Source organism: Camelus dromedarius, chromosome 25 (assembly GCF_036321535.1).
Source record: "Camelus dromedarius isolate mCamDro1 chromosome 25, mCamDro1.pat, whole genome shotgun sequence".
In the NCBI taxonomy this organism is placed as follows: Eukaryota; Metazoa; Chordata; class Mammalia; order Artiodactyla; family Camelidae; genus Camelus; species Camelus dromedarius.
In genome coordinates this window covers 17,718,362-17,739,070 of record NC_087460.1, presented here as the reverse complement: position 1 = coordinate 17,739,070, position 20,709 = coordinate 17,718,362, and the positions used below count along the sequence as shown (strand labels likewise).

The 20,709-nt window shown below is 46.4% G+C and overlaps 1 protein-coding gene across 1 annotated transcript; it reads right to left on the bottom strand.

Moving 5' to 3' along the window:
* Positions 1-905: 905 nt before the first annotated feature.
* On the bottom strand, positions 906-20,401 carry KLHL42 (kelch like family member 42). The gene is made up of 3 exons (XM_031443879.2): positions 19,406-20,401; positions 10,223-10,416; positions 906-6,036 (listed from the first exon to the last, which is right to left on the bottom strand). Exons 1-3 carry the CDS (start codon positions 20,278-20,280, stop codon positions 5,585-5,587), a joined length of 1,521 nt encoding a protein of 506 aa, XP_031299739.2. The 5' UTR covers positions 20,281-20,401; the 3' UTR covers positions 906-5,584.
* Between the last annotated feature and the right edge of the window lie 308 nt (positions 20,402-20,709).

The following is a 20,709-nucleotide window of genomic DNA, read 5'->3' as shown; positions in this document are numbered from 1 at the left end:
TTAAAATTGTGTGTATAAGGAGGGCACGTGTGTGCACACGTGTTCCTACACTTAGCCAAAGGCTAGAAGGGAATGGGCATGCGTGGGCCACCACCTAGTAACTGACGGACCCCCATGTTGTGGCACTGATTCAGCCTCACAGCCAATCAGTCATAACGAACACAATAGGAAGGCGAGAAGTTGTGTGTTTCAGTTTTCCTGAAACTATTTCCTATTAAAGGGGTGCCTTAAATAGTGGGGAATGTTAGAAAACATACGGAGGAACAGATTGTGGGGGGGCCAAAATTGCTAAACTGTGGAATTCAGACTTCATTCTTTCATCCAGAATTACAAGGATGCAGAGAGCCTCCTCCCAGAGCCATCGTCTCCAAACGCTAGAAGCTCTCATAACCAGCGCTGTCTTCCGGCTCTTCCTCCATCGGGGCGGCCACCTCTCCTCTAATTGGCTCCCGGGGTGTGAGTCTGGTCGTCCCAGCCAATCAGAAGCTCCCATCCGCAGGGAGACGGGGACCCGGCGCACTCCGCCTGCCTCCTCCTCCCAGCCTCGGTGCAGCCCCCAGTACAGAGCTGGTACTTACCGAACAACCACCGCTAATCCAGAACTACTTTATTCAAAGAGATTTTCTTCTGTAGTTCCTTCATAAACACAAAACGAATGCTGTCTGAGTGCTTCAGAGGCATCACTGTATTTGAATGAATCGTGTGAACTGTTTACATTTTAAGCTGCACTTGAAATTGAAGGCTCAATACAAGCTTTTTTAATAAAGAATCAGTCATAACAAAACATAGCTGTTCATCCTACAGATTATTTTTCCTTAAATGACCACTAGAAATAAAAACATTGTTAGAGACATCTAAAGAGCCCCTATTAAGTTTAAGGGAAAAAAATGACACAATGATGCAAATTACATTTTTTTTCTTTACTAGTAATAAACTGGGACATTGATTTGACAAAGCACCAGCCAACCCTACCAAAGTCATGTCAGCACCCTTTTGCAACTCAAAATTGACCATCATTGACACTTAATCTGTAGGAATGGATAAAAGTGGTTATGTCAAGTGCAGAAGTCAGCCTGTGCACAGCCTGTCAACTGGTGTGTATTTTATGTCGTGTTCCTAAGTTAATACCAGAAAATAAAAAATACTCTTATGTGAATGAAACATACCCCTTGATAGTTATCACAAAGGCAAAATCAACTGACTTTCTGTCAGGGATAGTGTCTTAATGTCCATTTCTCTGAAAGTACTTTTTATGGGAGTGTTTTAAAGGCATAGGTATAAATGCACATGTGAACAGCCTGCTTCTCTCCGGGTACTTCCTTCCAAGCTCTGCTCCTCCTTTTCACGGGATCAAGCGGCTAAGCCCACAGGTCCATAGGCTGTGGAGCCTAGTAAGTACTTCTAAATAAAGCAGATTTCATACCATCTTTTCCTGAATAATGAAGTACAGAGAAAACTATGGAAAGCAGTGAGAGGAAAAAAAAGCATACTGTGAAAAACAAAAACAAAAACCATAGCATGGGATGTTCAAATTTAGAGGAAAGCTGGTTTATGCTGAGTGTTAGTAAACCATAAGGTAGTGGACAGACTGGGCCAGGACTGAAGCGGCAGGAAGGCCAGGGAGCCCCAGTGAGCTGACAAAAGCGGGCATCTTTCAGGTGGACCGTCTAGTTATCATCGCAGCAAACCTCACAAGGCGGTGAGCTCTTCAAGGTCAGGGATGGTGGCTTACTTGTGTCTGTATCCCTGCTTCTTAGTGCTTTCTTGCACGTGATAGACATTTGATAAGTATTTCTGGGAACCTGAATCAGCTCACTGCTTTCAAAGTCATTTTGGGTGATGTCTACTCACCTAATTCACTCACTCCTCTGCCTAAGGCAGGGATGACAAAGAGACCTCATCTCACTGATGGCTGTAATGGATGCTTGGAGGCATTAATGACATGGACTCTGAGACAAATTCCCAGCCAGAGGGAAAGGAGTGCCACTCATTCACAATGCCCCCTTGAAAGAATGGTGGCACAGATGTTACGCATCCCCCATCCCTGGTCCAGGAGAAAGGCATCCAACAGCTCACCCGTATTCCCCTCCTGTTGCTACACTGTCTCTCGAGTGCTCTGCATTGCTGGTTGGCCATGAAGGCCAAAGCCTTTCCGCTTGATTTACCTGTGCAGCCAAACAGGTAGGGTCATGACTTTACCTGGAAACCTGAGAACACAGTATCCACCATGCTCTAGAAGTAATGGTTTATGGAACAAGAACAGGCATTCATTTGATTACTCTCTTGGAAAAGAGAGAGCTTTGTCCATCTCAGTACAACTTCAATTGATATCTAAGGCATTTGGAATTACTTAGGATTTTGGTTCAAAAAAAAAAGTCAGGGTTAAATTCTCTTTGGTATTCATGCTTAATCTTCATCTACTTGTTTCTTACTAGTATCCATAACCTTCTCAGTGCTTCATTATGAAGATTTAAGAAATACTGTTGAAATAATCAACTCCTACACAGTCATCAGAAAAACTTTTCAGAGGCCTCTGAAACTAAGGGTACAGAAAAGAAAGCCAGGAAGAATGACAGGAGGAACTAACAACTTCCCTCCACAGTTCACACCAGGACTCACCCTGCCATGTGAAATGGGCTGCCCCGTGCAGGGTGGTCACCACTGGGGTCCTCCCAGTAACTCCCCTCCCCGCAGTGGGAGGTCAGCACCCTCAGAAGCACCTCAGAAAAAGGAAGAAAGCATTTAGAGAAGGAGAAAACAAAGGGAGCCTTTCAGAGCAACGTTGCCTTCATCACAGGCAGAGTCTTCAGTATAACATCAGCACCAGGGAGGTGGGGGCCAAATTAAAATTACCCTCAAAATGTCAACACAGCTGATGTGCCCAGCAGGACGGATCAGGTCCCAAATCCGCAGATCTGCCTTATTGCACTTTCCACTTAGCCTAAGTACTGCTGGCAGCCCCAAGAAACTGTCTTGTTAGGAGTCTGTGTATCTTAGAGAGAGCTTAATATGCCAGATACAGACACACAGATAGGCACATGTACACACATCTAACCTGGTTTATAAAAAGAGCTTTGTGGATCGGAGTACGCCTTCACTTGGCCCAAGAAACTAATTGTCAGCATTAGGAAAACAGATCCAAGAATGCAATCAGGAAGAGAGCTAGTTGGCAGGAACAATACTGTATTTTATATAATGTGGGTATTTACCAGCTAATCTCCAATTGTTTGTCCAGAACGAATTTAACTGACTAGAATCTGCCGAATATATAAGGTTAAGCCTTAAAGGCGCTAAGATTTGTAGCAACAAAAGTTAACACTATCTAAAATAAATTAGATTTTTAAATATATGTCATGAAATTACAAGTCACTGGAAATTCAATTCTATAGTGAATATAAATTAATATAAATCTATTATTAAAGGACCATTCCCAGGAAGATTTCAGTTGAGTTTTTAAAAGAAAGAAGACTAAGTATTTGAGAATAAATGGATATGGCTTGGAAACCCTTAAATAGTGTTGTAAGTTAAATCAGTGATACTGGTGAGATTATTTGGTGACAGCTACAAAGATCTGTCTCCATGTCCACAATAAAGGCGTACCGCATCTTACCTAATAGAAAAGCTGTGCCACTAGCATTTTTACAACCAGACCTTTATTTTAAATCCATGAGGAGGTCACGATTGTAAAGAAACCGTGTAGTGACTTGTTGGATAAACTGAAGCACTGGTAAAGCCATCGATGTCCCTGTCCCACATGTGCGTGGAGAATGCATGCCGGCGGCACTCGGCCAGTGTCTGCTGCGTGCGTGGATTTGCGTAACAGTTTTTGTTTTTCTAGGACTTTCTTAAAGTGAGGCATGCTGGAACTGGAATGTCAGGACAGACAGATGGGACCCAGCTCACGGTTTAAACTGATTCCACTGCAAAAAGATCAGAAAATTTCAGAACGTGTTTTTCAATCAAAATGAAATTTCCTTCCGTGAGTGGACACAGGCACACCTCATTGTGTGGCGCTTCACCGCACTGCACTTCAAAGACACTGCTTCTTTTTTTTTTTTTTTTTTTTTTTCACAAATTGAAGCTTTGCGGCAATCTTGCCTTATCAGATATGATGGTTAGCTTTTTTTTTTTTTTTTGGCAATCAAGTATTTTTTTTAATTAAGGTACGTACATTGTTTTTTTTAAGACGTAATATTGTTGCACACTTAACAGACTACAGGATGGGGTATCCTTCATATGCACTGACTGGGAAACCAGAAAATTCACAACTTGCTTCATCAGTTTGATCACAGTGGTCTGGACCCAGACTGCAATGTCTCCGAGATATGCCTGCGTATCTTTCAGGAAATGCTGATCTATGATTGGCAGAAGACTTTATTCACTGACAACTGACTCGCTGTAAACAAACACCTGCTCGAGCTGGGTTCTACCTGATTTAACAACCAAGGCAAGTAGAGCACCTCACTGAACTTCAGAAATCTCACCAAATGCCACTTCAGCCTCAGGAAGGGACTCATCCCCTGTCACCAGCACAAACATGTCAAAGCTGTCCTGACCTTACCCCATAAAAGCATAAATTTAAAAAACCAAGATTAAATCAGAAAGGTGCCTGATCTAAATATAATACGTTTCATGCTTAAAATAAGAAATAAGTCAAATACATTCAATATAAGTCAACTCTTAAAGGCAATTTCTTTTTCCTTATTTGGTGCTTCCTTCCCTTCCCATTTAAATGTAAGACTCAATTTTAAAAATATAGAGATCCATCCTTTTGAACAATATATCCTCTCTTAAGCAATACAGAATGCCTAGCAGTGCAACTCATCTGATCACATAAATCTGCAATCTGTTACACACATGAAATACCTTCCTATTTACTCAGCATTCATACATAACTGGGAAAAAAGACTGGGGAAAAAAAGACTGAGAATGTCTTTCTGCAGGTTTGGAGGACTGGAATGCTGGGTTCCATTGGTGCACATTTCCTGGAAAGCTGTGTGTAAATAAAATACATGAACGTAGAACCCTGTTTTAAACACATTGGAAGTACATGTGCGTGTGACTGGGGGAGAAAAGAAGAGAAAGATAGTGTTAATATGTTTGTCAAGTAAATTAACAACCAAAAAAACAAAAACAAAAAAAACCTTCTCACTTAAGGTATCACTATTTCAAGTGATCTAAACAAAGCAGGCTTTAAAATCATCTTTACCATTCATGTGAATTATTGACTTTGGCCCTTTACTAAGCAGACACAATGAATCTTCTTTTTTGAGAATCAGTTTCAGTCACTGGCCCAAGGGGTATCCTGCCTGTGTGAAAACATTACCATGGATTTGCTCCCATAATTTAAAAATCAAGCATTAAAAAAATAAACAAGTTGGTCTCTTTTCTCCACAAGTTTTCAAGTAATTAGTTCAAGTAAGCTTATGTACAGCTTTTGTATATGTGGCCTAAAATGCACATTTTTTCCCTTTAAAAATTGGTCTCTTTTGAAATTGGACACGATTTGGGGGGCGGGGGGGGGGCGGGTTTTTAACCAGGTTTCTCTTAAATACTTAGCATGTAAGACACTAGGTCAGCGCAGTCATGTTTCTGCCTTCTTGGGCAGGTAGAGGGAGGAGACCAGCAGGTTGTGGCCGAAGGCGGGGAAGCGCCGGAAGGCCTCCCAGCTGTCGGAGAAGATGTTGTACTTGAGGAAGACGCGGTGCTCCAGGCTGGTGGACAGCGTCACGTCGCGGCTCATGATGTAGATCCCGTCGTTGTGCAGCGCGCACGTCAGGTTCAGGCCCGACTTGGACGTGTTCTCCTTGAGGCAGAGCCACCGGCGCGTGGCCGTGTTGTAGGACTGCACGGCCAGCGTGTCCTCGCTCTGGCCGCCCCTGCGGCCCGGGCCCAGCTCGTGCAGACAGCCGCCCACGATGTAGATGGTCTCCTCCACCGACACCATCTGCTGCTTGCGGATGTGCACGGCGCACGTCTCGAAGAGCGTCCAGAGGTCGGCGGAGGGGCAGTACTGCAGGATGCTCATGTTGCGGTCTGCAACGCAGAGAGAGGGGCCCGGTCACGCCCTGGCCGCCCGGGCTGTCACCCGGCCCTCTGTCCCGCCCGAAGGGTCTGGGCGCACAGGGGCAAGGCTGTCTCAGGGCAGCAGGGGCTGGGAGGAGATCCACCTAGAATCACCCTCCCACCCCCCACCCTGGGCCTCGCATTCAGGCCCGTCCCCTCCCTAGGAGGCTCTCGGAGTCCGTAAGGCCCCGAGATGAGCCCCTGCGATGCAGCTCGTCCCCTCCTCGCTGGGGCCCTTAACACCTTTTAGAACCAGCAGGCCAGTCAACAAAGAATCCGAGCCGCAGAACCCACATCTGTTATACAGAATTACTGACTGCTTAATGCAGATGACAGGCTGAGCCCCAGATGCTACCAAACAAGGCAAGAGAGCCCAGCCGGAGCTTCGGGGCTGTCTCACCGACAGGACGCAGAGCTGTGTGTGAGTCAGGAGAGACGCGAGAAAACCTCACCTCTGGCCTTCAAGCCAGAGTCGCTTGGCAATTCTGTTTCCCCATCGTTAACACCAGAGACACGCTGACAAGGGCCCTTCCCCTTTCCCCTGCCCATGTCACAAGAGAGGGTTAATTACTGCGTAGATAAAATCAGATAGTAGATAAGAGTGCCCTGAAATTATTTTGAATTAATAGTTGTTTTCAGGAAAAAAATTGCCTACTCTCTTTTGGGAAAAAAAAATGCTTGTGAAATTTAAAATACCTTGTTACATTTTTTTTTAAATTGTTCTTTCTTTTCTTTTCTTTTCTCCTTAGGGAAAGAATAAATGGAATAATTTAGCCTCAGCAAAAAGAAAAAGGAAAAATGCTCTGAGTTATCAGAAAGAATGAACTTTCTGTTTGTTGTTGTTTTTTAAACAACAAACTATCAGTGTGAGAGACAGCTCGGCTTGGGAACGGACGCACAGCTCAAGTGCACAGCACGCTGACTGCTACAGAAGCTGGTGGCCGTGCTTCCTCCTGAGACAGAAGCACCCACCCACGGTGGGCAGTATTTCAGGGGCTACATCACTCTGTCCGCCATCAAGTCAAGTGCCTCCTAAGAGGGCACAGAAGCCACTGATAGGAGACCAGATCCCGTGCCTGCACACGTCCCCAAGCCTGCAGACGTATCAGAACTGTCACAGCTTTAGGGAACTGTCCTTCTGTTTTCCACCCACACTGTTACCTTGGTCTGTTTCTTTTCTGTGTAGCAATTGTGATACAGCTCACCCCAGGAGACAGCTCTAGGGGGTCTGGTTACTAATTTATCAACAAGTGCTCCTGGGCCACCTGGCTCCCCATCCCATGAATAAAGAAAGGACTTATTCTAGTGAGGCTCCCATGGATTTCTCAGCCCCGGGTCTGAAGGTCCTTCCAGGTCTTCTGTAAATGTTTTCTCTGCTCACCCAACAAGGACTGAGACTATGATGAGGTGGTTTGAATTGGTGGACTTTTTGCTCTTACATTTAGAGTTGAGTCTGACATTTAACAAATCACCCTTCTTCCCTTTAGAGGTTACTACAACTTTAAATTGAATTTCCTTTCATTTCTTCAGTGCCTGCCAAAGAATTAAAATAATCAAACAGCTATCCTAAAAACCATGAACTCGTCCTGACTAAATTTTAAGAGTCTCACCTAATGTAAGAAGTCAGCAGGGTAAGACCCCAACTTTGAGTCCAGAATTTTTTTTTTCCATGACAATTATGATTTCTTGTTTTAAAGACAAGAGACTATTAGGAAGTGCTGGGAAGAGCCAAGCAGAGGAGGAGAGGAGCTTCAGAGTACCGGGAATGGTCCTGCCCTCTCACTAGAAAACTCGTTTTCAACCGTTACACAGTCATCCATCCGCATCACCCAACCATCCCATCGCGGGGCTTTGACTCGGGGAGGCCGGGACAGGAATCACAGTGGGTGGCCCAAGTAAAGAAGGCACCTTCGTAGTGGCTTGTGAAACGAGAAAACACACAAGCAAGGGTTTTCCAGGTCAAATCTAAAGAACATTTGCTCAGCCAGGGTCATGGAAAAACCATGAAATCTACCAGCAGAGCAGTCTTTGGGTCACAGAGCTGCCTGTCAGTGCTTGCCGGCTCCCGGTTAGAAGCGAAGCCAGGGGCTATGTGTGCATTAGGTCAGCCCACAGGGCACATTCTGTGTTACAAAATCTAGGGAGGAATCAGAATTCTTAGAAATGTTCAAGAGTAAATAACTGCATTTACTTTCCTGGGAGAAAAGACACACAGATACACACAGAGGTACATGTGCACACACAGGAATTCTCCGGGGTCTATGGTTTCATTGAGTATATAAAGTTGACCACTGTAACCTGAACACCAGTGTTGAAGGTAAAAGCAGTGACTTCTATGTCTCTCTTTTTTTTTCCTTCAATTAGTTGTAAAGGAAAAGCTGCCAATTATCTTATCATCAGGGGAGCATCACTAGGGACACTGGGAATAGCTCCACAATTGATGAGAACTTGGAGTGAAAAAAGAAAAAGCTCACTGCTTCCCATGGGACATCGGGGTGTCGGCAGGATCATGCTCCTTTTCATCACTGCCTCCCCTTAAATGTGCAAATAAACACCCCACCTGGAGCGAGTAGAATGGTGGCCCCTCAAAAGACATGTCCACCTTCTGACCCCCAGAACCTCTCAATGTGACCTTCCTTGGAAAAAGGGTCTTTGCAGGTGTAATTAGGTCAAGGATCTCAAGATGAGATCCTGGGATACCCAGGTTGGCTCCAAATCCAATGAGAAAGGTGTCCTTATAAGGGAACAGAAGAGGGAAAGCCATGGACACACGCAGAGGAGAGGGCATGAGAAGACGGAGCCGGGGGTCGGAGGGACAGCCACTAGCCAAGGGGTGCCTGGAGCCACCGGAGCTGGGAAGAGCCAGGAAGGATTCGCACCTGCCGACACCTTGATGTCAGGCTTCTGGTCTCCAGACCTGCGCAGGGTACATTTCTGTTGCTGTAAGCCACCAGGTGTGTGGTCACTGGTTAAGTCAGCCACAGGAAACTAAAACACTGCCTACCATCCTCACCCCCAAATCAACTGTTAGAGGAACTCCACGTTCATCAAAACCCCCTAACCCTCCCCCAAAAAAGTCAATCAGCTGCTTATAAAACACCTTACATTCAACTTCTTCCTCGAATGTATATCCCAAAGCAAGACACATTTGGTCATGGCGAAATGAATTTTTAGCACCTACACTATATTATGATGATGTGGATTTCTGTCCTTCACAAAGTTACAGATGGTCACATGTAGCTTAATGGGGCCACCAGCATCATTTGTCCATGCTTGTTACCTGCCAGGGCTGGAGAGCTCTGTCTTGCCCGTATCACACCAGAGAGGGTAACAGGTTATTTCACTATGTCAATCATAACAGTAGCTCTACATGTGGCTGAAAGCCTGAACAGGCCAGTTGTGCCTTTTCTGTAAGTTCTGGGCATGACACAGTCAGACAGACCTAGTGAGGGAGTAGACTGCCTTGGCTAGGAGATGACGGAAGAGCAAGCTGCGAGATGCTCCCTACCAAGGCCAGCCATATAAAACCTGCTGGAGGAACTTTTTATTTCCAAATTATTAACAATAAAATGCCCTCCCAAAGAAGTGAAGAACACATCTGTGTGCTTTACTAAACAGCACGACCACCTCCCGCCGCTGGGCAGGAAAGAATTCTCTTACATTCCCGTTCTTTGCTCCTCCTGTGACTCACGCACAACAGCCTGGAGCTGCATTTCTGGAATCTGTATCTGACACGATGGTGCTCAAACACAAGGGCAAAAGGGAAAACGGAGACCTGCAAGGATGCGCTGGCACGAAACTCCGAAGTGTTGGAGGGGGCAGATCCGGTGTGCGTTTGGGAGAAGGATGGGAGTTACCCTGCTGAGTCCCAGGACGGCTGACCACCAGGTGGAGTTTCCGGAGAAGGAAGAACATACACAAATCTGCTCACAGCTCCCCCTACCTTACTCAATCTTCATGCTCACACAAAGGCGTCAAGGCCCCTTCTGTCCAAACCACCCCGGTTATCCAGGGCTCTCCCTTCCAGAAAGGTAAATACGTAGCATGTGACAGAGAACTCACACTTGGTGCACTGGTGTTTCCTGCGGCCCCCCCGCCCTCCCCCCGCCCGCCAAAGCTCACACGTAGGACCACTTTCTAGGCCCCCTTCACTTACCTCTGGTAGTGTATCCTCCAATGACATAAATTTTCCCCTTACACTCACACGCAGAGAACTCAGCCAGGGGGTTTGGTAAGGGTGCCACGAAATTCCAGGCATCCTGTTCAGGGTTGTAACACTCAACGTTAGAAACGGCCTGCCCACCGATGGCATAGAGTTTTGAATTAACAGCCACAAGTTTGAAGTTAGACCTGAAAGAGACACAAAGGCCCCCAAAGTCAGTTCTTTTGATCATTTCAGAAGTGAGACAGCGAACAGCGTGATCTGCCAAGGCAGCGTGTGGATCCGCGGCACATCCGGAGAAAACGGGCGCTCGGAGCTGGGTGCGCTCCGCCTGGGGACAGGAATGACCCAGCGGCATCTCAAATTTCACTCATGCCCAAGAGCCCACAAGAATGGTGCAGTCTCTGACCTTAAGCTGTTGCAGATAAACAATTCCATACGACAAGAACTAACCTTGCTTTGTTCAAGCCAAGAACCGAAGACATCTTGTATACGCTAAACTCAGTACCTCTTGCGGAAGCGGGAGCAAGCACCGCCCCACCCCTTGTCTCCCCGCCCCCGGCGGGCGGGCTCCGTCCTCGGCGCACACCAGCGCTGCGCACGCAGACAAGCGCGTGCAAAGGGTGGCTGAGACAGGGTGGGCCAGGCACCTGTCTACCACGACTTCCCCCAAGCAGATCACTCGCCCGCCTTCCTCCCTGTGAGGACATCTTCTATCCTGGGTCACAACACAGAAAATAGGGGCAGGTAAGCACCGAACGAATTGAAAATATTTGGATCCAGCATTCTTAGGGTATTTATACATGTTAACTCAACAAACACTTCTATCAACTAATGCTCGCCTACCATAAGAGTAAAATAATTTTAAAAAGAGAAATACACTGGTTTTAAGCCCCATATCCAGTAAGAAAATTAAACTCTGCTTATTAGCTTCAGACACTGAATAAAAGTCTCATGACTTTTGAGCTGAAAAGAAAGAGTTAATTTGTTTCGATGTGGTACACAGGGATTCATGGACTCCTTGAAGGCCAGGAAGGGTAAGCATTCAGAAGCGCTGGGTCAGGCGACTGCGATGTCGCCACTTGTCTCAAGTTTACAACAGTGTGAGCAGCCACACAAAGCGAGAGACCTGGATCCAGTCCCTGCTCTGCTCACAACCAGCTCCCTGACCCTCATCTCTGCCCTGGGGATAATGACCCATCACAGGGTGGTCGAGACCATTAAGGCAAACAGTGCATCAGAGAGTACTACACAGAGATAAGGCACTGTCACCGTAATTTCTCAGTGTTCTAGTGTTTGAAATAATGACTAGACCAGGTGAATTTAGAGGCCATCTAAAGCCAACACAATGATTTCTTCAAAAGTGACAATGTGATGAGAAAGAATGGGGGTAGAAGCTACAAATGAAAAAACGATGTAAGAGGGTAGGTTAAAAAGCAGCAGTGAGAGGGAGGGAGTAGCTCAAGTGGTAGAGCACATGCTTATTAACATGCACAAGGTCCTGGGTTCAATCCCCACTACCTCCTCTAAAAAACAAAGTAAATAAATAAACCTAATTACCTCCCCCACCCCTGCCAAAAATAAAATAATTAAATAATACAAAGAAGAAAAAAAAAAAAGCAGCCGTGAACCAGGAGCCCTGCCTCGTCTCCTGACAGATGTTTTGGTGCATTGCAACAGAGATCATATGTTAGTAACCGCCACCCACTAAAAACTGACTTTTTTTTTTTTTAAAGGTGCCTGTAATGCTTACATTTAAATACGTTTTTATATTTACAAATGTTAGCCACTATGTATAAAAATAGATTTTTTTTTAAAGTTTCTTTTGTATAGTACAGGGAACTATGCTCAATATCTTGCAATAAACTTTAATGGAAAAAAATATGAAAACGAATATATGTATGTACATGTGTGACTGGGACACTGTGCTGTACACCAGAGACCGACACATTGTAACTGACTGTGCTTCAATAAAACTAAATAAATAAGTAAAATTTTAAAATAAATAAATAAATGAGTTTTAGCTTAGCTTTGCCTTTCAAATCAGAGAGTGAATAGAGTCTTCTTCATCAACAGCCTCACACTGTCCATTAAACGCAGCCAGCCATTCAGGTTTTCATGTCAACAGACTTCACCGGGGTGGCAGTGACTGGGGGGGTCCATGGTTCATGTTGCTTACCTTTCCTGCTGCCAATGGTCCTTAAAATCTGACCACGATGCCCTCTCTGTGTGTGCAAATTTGGGGAACCAAAGGAAATAAAGCTTGCAAATAAGCACTAAATTTTACCAGCCCACAATTTGTGTTTGCTCCCCAAGATACACAGATAGTAAATTTTGTAAGATCAAAACAGGTTTTGATTTCCATCCAGCATAATCATTTGTCCTGAGCAATACGTAAGGGGCTTCTTTTTGAGGCTGAATGAATAGGCAGTGACAAGTACACAGCTCCATCTCGCCAGACCCCAACATGCTCAGATTCACTTGAAGAGAGAAACACTTTTCAATATTGAATTTGTTTGATGATGAAATTGCCACCCGAAAGCAGGCCACTTGATGCAGAGGCAGACGCCGAGGGTTATGAGGTCCCCAGGCTTGTACCAGGGACTCTCAGCCCCACCACTCAACAGCTCTGCGACCTCGAACGAGTCACTGAATCTCAGGTGATCTGAGGCTCAGTTTCCCCATCTGTGAAGTGGGAGAGAGAAGGGCGCGCTGAGAAAGCTGAGAGGGCAACCTGCAGCAAGAGGTCACTTAGAGGCGATGCCTTTCTGCACGTCACTGCCTGCATTTCTTAACCTCAGGAGGATCAGTTTCTCATCTGTCAAGTGCAGCAGCCACAGGCCGTAATGTACAAAGTGCTCCCTCATCCATAAGTTCCTGCCAGTCAGCACATCGTTGCCCATCCTCTGACAGTGCCTCTTCCACTCTTCACCTCCTGAAGGGTAAAGGAATGAATCCAGGCTATCCATTATTTTTTAAAATTATCATCTCGTCAGTGTATCCTTAATATGGGTCCCCAACATACTCCACTCAGGAGGCAAAAAGAATTTTTAAACCAAATCATAAATTTGTTGTAGCTACATACTTGACTTACAGTAAACAGAAATGAAAGTGAGAAAAATTAGATGCAGATTTAATTTCTACTTCACTTAGAAGAGATGAAAAGCTCTCTAAATCCTTAAGAGCTAAGGAACACGAAACACGCTAACCAGCAGCGCACAGGAATCAGTGACCCATGAGAACTTACACGACCGCAGGGATGCGGGATGCAGGGGGGGTCTGCGCGGCTCAGGGTGCGGGTTCTGTGAACCTGTGCGAGTTAATGAAACTCGCTGAGCTTCTGTTTCCCCTCTGGAGAATCAGAGCCAATAACAACACCCATCTCACAGAGATGCTGTGAGCATGACACAGGAAAGACATCTAAAGTCGTGACCACAGTATACAGCCCTGAGTAAGAGCTCAAGAAATGTGAACCGCTGTGAGGACCTGCTGCACAGAAAAGTGTGTTCCCATCAGAGTGAAACTTTGAAAGGCAAGCCCCTTTCTCAAGCACTCTGAGGCAGGCTGGGCGGTCGGTGGGGCATCAGAGACCTCTGTCTCCTCTTTCCCCGTCTGCTGCTTCCCCACGTATCAGCCTCCCTGGGGACCAGGAAGCCGAGAGGGAAGGTCAGGAAACAAGTGTCCCCATTGCTACCTACTCCCTACTCTCTGAGAAACTCACGCACAAAAGCAATTTAAACTGTTGGCCAAAATCATATTGGTGGGGGAGGTGAACAGACACAACGCTTTATTTATTTCACACCATCTAGTTATTCATAGAGGGCAAAATCTCTCGAAGTTTCCATGACTCTAGAAATGCTCTAAAGTACTAAACTTGGGCTCAGAGGAAAGGGGACAGCCAGAGCCGACGTCGGGAACGCCATCTCTGTGGGACACTCGTGTGCGTGTCTCTCCCAGCCTCGCTGTGTTCACACGCAGAGCAGGAGGGCACAACCCGACTCCGATTTCAGAGCAAGGGTGCGGGGCAACGGGAGAGACCAGAGACAACTTTGGAAAGAGAGAAATTAACAACCTGATGCCTGCAAGTTATCGCTAATTAAAGTGGGGACAGGAAGCAAGCGATCTTGTGGGCACACAAGCTTTCACATGTGACGAGTTATGTCCTGACAACTCCTGAGATCAAATCCACGCTCAGACCGCTGGGCAGTGGTGCGTGCCTGGACTTCAAGGCACCCTCTCCGACAGTGCTGTGTGCTCACACTGCTATTTTCAAGTAGTGGCCACAGCACCAAACATTTTTCTTTTTCTTTTTTTTTGGTCCACTGCTGGTCATATGGCAGCATTTCTCCAGGGTGCAAAGGGCTTTATAGAATCTCCTAGTCCCAGGGTTCCCGCCTGTCCCTTGTTACTTAAGATCCTGGGATCACTGCACTGTTCAGTCCCTGGGGAACGCGGGCTGCTCTGCCTTTGACCCTTCTGTCAAAGTAAAACCATACAGACACATGGCCGAGGCGGTGAATCAAGGCAGATGTGAAATGCTGTGTAACCAGAGGCTGAAATCCACCCTTTCTACTCAAGATTCTAAGTTTCCTGCAGCATTTCTGGAACCTGTGCCAGATGCGTTATTCAGGGACAGTCCCCTTCTAGGTTTCATTTTCACTTGTCTCATTATCCAAACTCAACTATAAGCTCCTGTGGGGCAGGAACCATGTCCTCTTTGTTGTTTGTTTATTCAGTGGTGACTAGAACACTGCCTGCACAGAGGCTGGGTGACGCTGAGGCACACGTGAGGAAACTCTGACAAGCAGCAGAGTACCATGAAATACCTGTGCTCCACTTCTTGGAAGAAAATCATTTTTTAAAGGAAAAGTTAAAGATCTGCTTGAGATGGTCACTGTCAATCTATAAGCCAAAACTTGTCAACACTCTAAATGGTTATAACCTAGTCAATGGCGATGTACATTTTGGTTACCCTACTTTTTCCACACCTTGAGCAATTTACTTTCTGAGCCTCAGTTTCTGCCTCTGCAAAATGGGAACCTGCTTCATATAATCCTTGTGAAGGCAAAATGAGACGATGCACACGAAGTAGTAGGAATAGTACCTGGTAAAGAGTTAAGTGTTTAATTAAATGCTACCTATCATTTTTTTTCAGCTATTCTAAATAACTATCATGACTGTTGCAAGAGAAAAATCTCCACTGTGATGTTACACTTTAAAAGAATACAAATATATACATTTACTTTTACTACAATAAGGTAAACTATATTCCACAATCCAAAAAAGCCATGCATTTGAAGCATCTATTATTTATTGGAAACCATATCAGCCGGGTGAATATACATAAGCATTGAACAGGCCAGAATCAGAAGGCAGAGAAACAAACAGAAACAGAAAATTTCAATTCAAGGTGGGGAGTATGATAGAAAAGCAAGGAGTTTGAACATTTAGCCTAACTGAGGGTTCAGGAAGGGACTCTTGGTTGAGATTATGTCAGATTTGAGTCAAAGTCTGAAGGAGATAAAGAAAGACACAAATTCCAACATGGCACTCAACTTCAAAAATCTAATGGAAAAAAAGTAACTATGTAGAAAAAAATAATAACTAGAAAATACCAAACAAAAATCCTAACAAAAAATATACATACAAAGGTAATAAAAGAAATCCTTTCTGAGGGACCAAAAGACCCAAATAAATACATAGAGAAATAAACCATTTATCCAGCTACAAAGTATCATAAAGCTGTGAATCCTCCTCCAAATTAACCTATGAATACAATGCAATTCCAATCAAGATTCCAACAGGACTTGACAAGCTGATTCTAAAGTTTATCTGAAGGAGAAAAATGTGTGGAGAATAGCCAAGAGAATTAAAATAAAACAAGACAGAACAAATGCGTCTTTGTGAATAAAACAGATTCACAAGCTACAATAACTTAAAAATGTGTTACTGATACCGGAATGGCCAGTCTGTCCATCTGGAAACAGGAAAATAAGCATGTAACTGGTTTAGCAAATCACAGTGAAGAACTGAGGTTACTGGGACGTCAGAAAACATATTATAACCTTACATTATACCTTATGTGAAAATAAACCCCAAATTCAGATGTCGAGATAAAATGGCCAAAGTGTAAAAGGAATAGGTCACGAAATACACGAGTGATGTACAAGAACCTCTAGCTTTCCCACGCAAGATAAAAAGCTCGTAGGACACACATGACAAATTTGACTACAAAACATTTAAAATCTCCTCCTATAAGAATACACTATAAATCTGAAGTCCAAAACTGAAGGCTCACAAGGCCAGTTCTGGCCTACACTTTGTTTGGTCTACAGTGTTTTTGTTGATCTTGTCGATTTGTTTGTTTTTTAGATGGAGCGAGTCGCTCTAAAAATCTGGGTTATCTGGAGGTCTGACACACCATTCCCCGCGCCTATGCGGCATTACCCAGCTGTGGCCGGGAGGTGGCGCCCTCTTGCGGTGGGTCAGTAGCTCTCCGGTTCGTAACTCTCACCCACCCCCTCCACTCACTGATCCTACCTGCCTGGTCGCTTCCAGCATTTCACTTCTGAGCCTTATGATCAAATAAGGGCAAGGGAAGAACACAGGCAGCATTACCTAAGAAACAAGGGATCAGTATCTATATGCATGAAGAGAATTTTTACAATGAATACAAAAAAAACCCACATTTTTTAAAAACTAAAGGCCATATATAAAAGACATACAAATGGCCAACAGACATATGAAATGAACAATTCCTCTTCCAAGCAGAGATATCTACACCAGTGTTTCTGCCCATTAGACTGGTAAAAATAAAAAATGATTACATCTTCACAAGAGTACAGGGAACCGACAAGCTCAAACACTGTTGACAGAGAAAAATCAGAACAATTTTCTCATGGGCAACTTGGCAGGAGCTACCAAAATTTTAAATGCACGTACACTTTGCCCCACCTATCCAGGGATTCCCAGCATTTGCCATATAGAACTAACTCACATATGCCTACTATGATAGGCACACATATATCAAGATGTTCAACATGGCATTGTTTATAATGGCAAATGGAAGCCCTAAATGCTCAAGAATAAGGGAGGGGCTAATTACAGTACCTACAAGATGGAATACTATACAGCCATTAACAAGAGTGAAGTGGATCTACATTTGCTGATATAAAAAAAACTTTCAGAGGGGGAGGATATAGCTCAAGTGGTAGAGCACATGCTTGGCATGCATGGGGTCCTGGGTTCAATCCCTAGTACCTGCTCTAAAAATAAATTAATTAATTAACCTAATTACCTCCCCGTCACCAAAAAAAAAATTTTTTTTAAAGAAAAAACTTTTAGAGTAGAAATATCAAGGGCCATAATAATCAGCATAACTTAATCAATTTTAGAGTAAAAATATATATAAGATGCATGTACAGCCTTATATGTACATGCATACATATATACATCTTTCCCTATTAACCACTATCAACATACTAATACTATAAATATACATTTATTAATTTATAAATATAAATGTTTAGATATACCTATATAAATATAACATGTCAATAACTACACATTTTTTACCACATGGTTTTTCATGTCATTTGCAGTTTTTCTAAGCATGTATTCATGCATTACTTGAATACTTTTTTTCCCCCAAAAAGGACAGAAAGGACATTCAGGACTACCAACGATTTGTGGAGAAAAAAAGAGAATCCTGTGAGGTGTGGTGTTGGAGTTGTGGAGCTAGGGGTGGCCTGCTGAGCACTAAATGACACAGTGGGAGACACGTGTGTAAAGGTGACAGACAGCCCTCCTGGGCCTCTACCCGTAATCTGAGCACCGCCCATCACCACTGCATGTTCGTTGCTTCAACGAAAGTTCTTAGAATGTGTTTAAAAATAACTCTCTGATGTCAAGTTTTAAACACACTATCGTCCCAATTATTTATGATGCACCAAAGAGGGGCTGGAAGAAAATACGCCAACCTGCGGATGGTTATCTCCTCCAGGAAGTGGGGAGTAAGGGTGACAGTCTTCCTGCTGCTTCATTCTTTTCCAGTTTTCCAGAATAACTATACATTTTTTATCATTAGAAAAAAAGAACACTTTTCAAATTTAATTTTATATTATAATAGAAATAAACTCAATGTACGCCCCTAGCCTGGGGGGGAAACTTAAGTCAAGTAAATATGCATAATGACTTTCCTATTCCGGTTAAGACTCTTGGCCTGGCTGTGAGTCCCCGACTCCTCACTCCACATTTTAGGGCAGGAACCATGATGGAGCTTGAGATGGCTACAAGTGGACCAGAAGACAGGGTGTTCCTGTCCTTCCTTCTGAATGGCTCTGGGCCATCCTGGGCCCTCCCATCTTTTTGTCCTACCACTTCTTCCTATGATGCTCTTTGCTCTCGCTTTCCCAGTCCTTTCCTGGCTCTGTTCCCTCCCCCTGCCCCCAATCTCCTCCTTTTCTTTTCCTTTCTTCGAGTCACCCAAGTGCATGTTGGGAAGGATTTGCAGGATGGGAAGGGAGAAGGCTGGGGTGGATGGAAACATCCTGATTCTGCAGGTGACCAATTCCAGGTTTTGGGTCCATGATGAAGACTGGGATAAAGTGAGATGCAAAGAGAGGATTAAAAAAATAAGAAGAAGAAGAAAGGTGATAGCTAAGATTATTAGAATTCCAATGATTATTTTCTGATCACAGCTGGTGTTCCAGTGTGAAAGGCTTCAAAGTCATTAACAACAAAGATGCTCGAAATTCAGTGTTACAGCTGACTGCCTCGTGTGTCATTATAAACAGGATTAGTTCCTAAAAAATAAAATTGGTAAAAACAAAAGCAAAATGAAAGTTTTCTTTGAAAGTATCCTTCTAGGAAACCACAGACATCTTTCTTCCACTGAGATAGACAGGGGGAAAAAAAGGAAGAAGGAAAAGGCAGTTTGTCTGAAGGGCAGTACCTGCAAGGAAACTACTCAGTTAGCTGACCTCCCTGGGGCCTCCTCCTCCTTGCAAGTTCTTAGTTCATCGGGAACTTTGCCAGAGTCAAGGCCAGCGAAGCTCCCGCTCCCAGGGACGGCATTCCCATCTCAGCGCAGCCTCCTGGGGCTGCTCGGTAAACATCAGGGGGACGATTCATGAGCAGGTGAGTGCATGGGAAAGCAGCAGCGCGGCTGGCGCTTACCTCTTCTGGTTCATGGAGGCCACCTGGAGCCACTCGTTGGTGCTGGGGTTGTAGGAATGCGCCGCGGAGATCTCCTGGCTGGTGATGCGGTACCCGCCCACTATGAAGAGGTAGTTGTCCAGGATGGCGGACCCGTACCCCCTGACATTCACCAGGTCGGGGGGAAGGTTGTTGGCCAGCGGGAACCAGCGCTCAGTCATCTCCTCATACCTGAGCATGGACGGGGGCTCCCCTTGGTAGGGGTGAGGGGCCAGGGGTCCCCCCAAGAAATCCCCCAGCGCCACGAGGACAGGAGTGCCTGTCATCCGGGCCTCTCTCAGGCTCTGCTTGAGGTTGACATCCCCGGGGGCCTGAGGAGAAGAGCCCAGGAGGTGGAACTGGGGCTTGCACAGCACCTCGTGGAAGTGCACGGCCATGAAGCGCAGGCAGGCCTCCTGCAGGTCGGGCAGCCCGTACACCTGCGCCAGGCGGTACAGCTCCATGCAGTTGCTGAGCCGCACCTGGGACAGCAGCAGCTGCAGCAGGGACGTGACCTGCAGGAAGGAGGCCGCCTCCACCAGCTCGGACAGCAGGCTCACCTCGTCCATGTCGTCCTCCTCCTCCTCCAGCCCGCCGCCCTGCCCCCTGCGCGGGCCCAGGAGCCAGCCTTCGCGGGCCCCGCCGGCGTTGATGAAGTCCAGCACCAGGCGCAGGCCCGGGGCGCTGAGGCCGCGCAGCTGCTGCACCTCGGGGCCGCCGGCCTCGGGGCTCAGGGCCTCGCGCATGCCGGAGCGGTAGAGGGCGCGGAAGTAGTCGCTCTGCTCGATCAGCTTCCTCTTGCTCACCGGGTAGCAGCGGTCCTCCAGGCGGATCTGCACCATCTCCTCGGCCGACATGGCCGGGGGCCTGGGGGCGGCGGGGGCTCCCGCCGGCTCTGCGCGCTCACCTCCCGCCCCCGCGCGCTCGCCGGGTTCCGGGGCGGGCGCCGGACGAGGGCGCCGGGAGGAGGCGGCGGCGGCAGCGCAGGGCCGCCCGCGCCCGCCCAGCGCCTCCCGGCCTCGGCGGCGCCTCCCCAGGCAGCCCCTCCTCCCGGCCCCGGGGGGCGGCGGCTCAGCCTCGCCCCTCGTCCTCCGCCGGCGCGGCGGCCCGGCCTCTCCGGCCTCCGGCCTCGCCAAAAAAGGCCCGGGCGGCGCGCGCGCTCCCCGCTGGGGTCGCCCCGGCGGGCCGCGGGGAGGGGATCCCGGCCCGCGCGGGCCGCCGCCTCGCACGCCCGGCGTCGCACATCCGCCCGCCGGACCCCCGCCGCGCGCCAGCCCCGCGGGCAG

What these genes read in the sequence shown, in the direction of transcription:
- KLHL42 (XM_031443879.2), bottom strand. Translation starts at nt 20,280, where the DNA reads ATGTCGGCCGAGGAGATGGTGCAGATCCGCCTGGAGGACCGCTGCTAC. An exon ending in GCCTCCATGAACCAGAAGAG is followed by an intron (nt 10,417 to 19,405) that starts GTAAGCGCCAGC and finishes TGTCTCTTTCAG; the next exon opens with GTCTAACTTCAAACTTGTGG. An exon ending in TGGAGGATACACTACCAGAG is followed by an intron (nt 6,037 to 10,222) that starts GTAAGTGAAGGG and finishes TCTGCGTTGCAG; the next exon opens with ACCGCAACATGAGCATCCTG.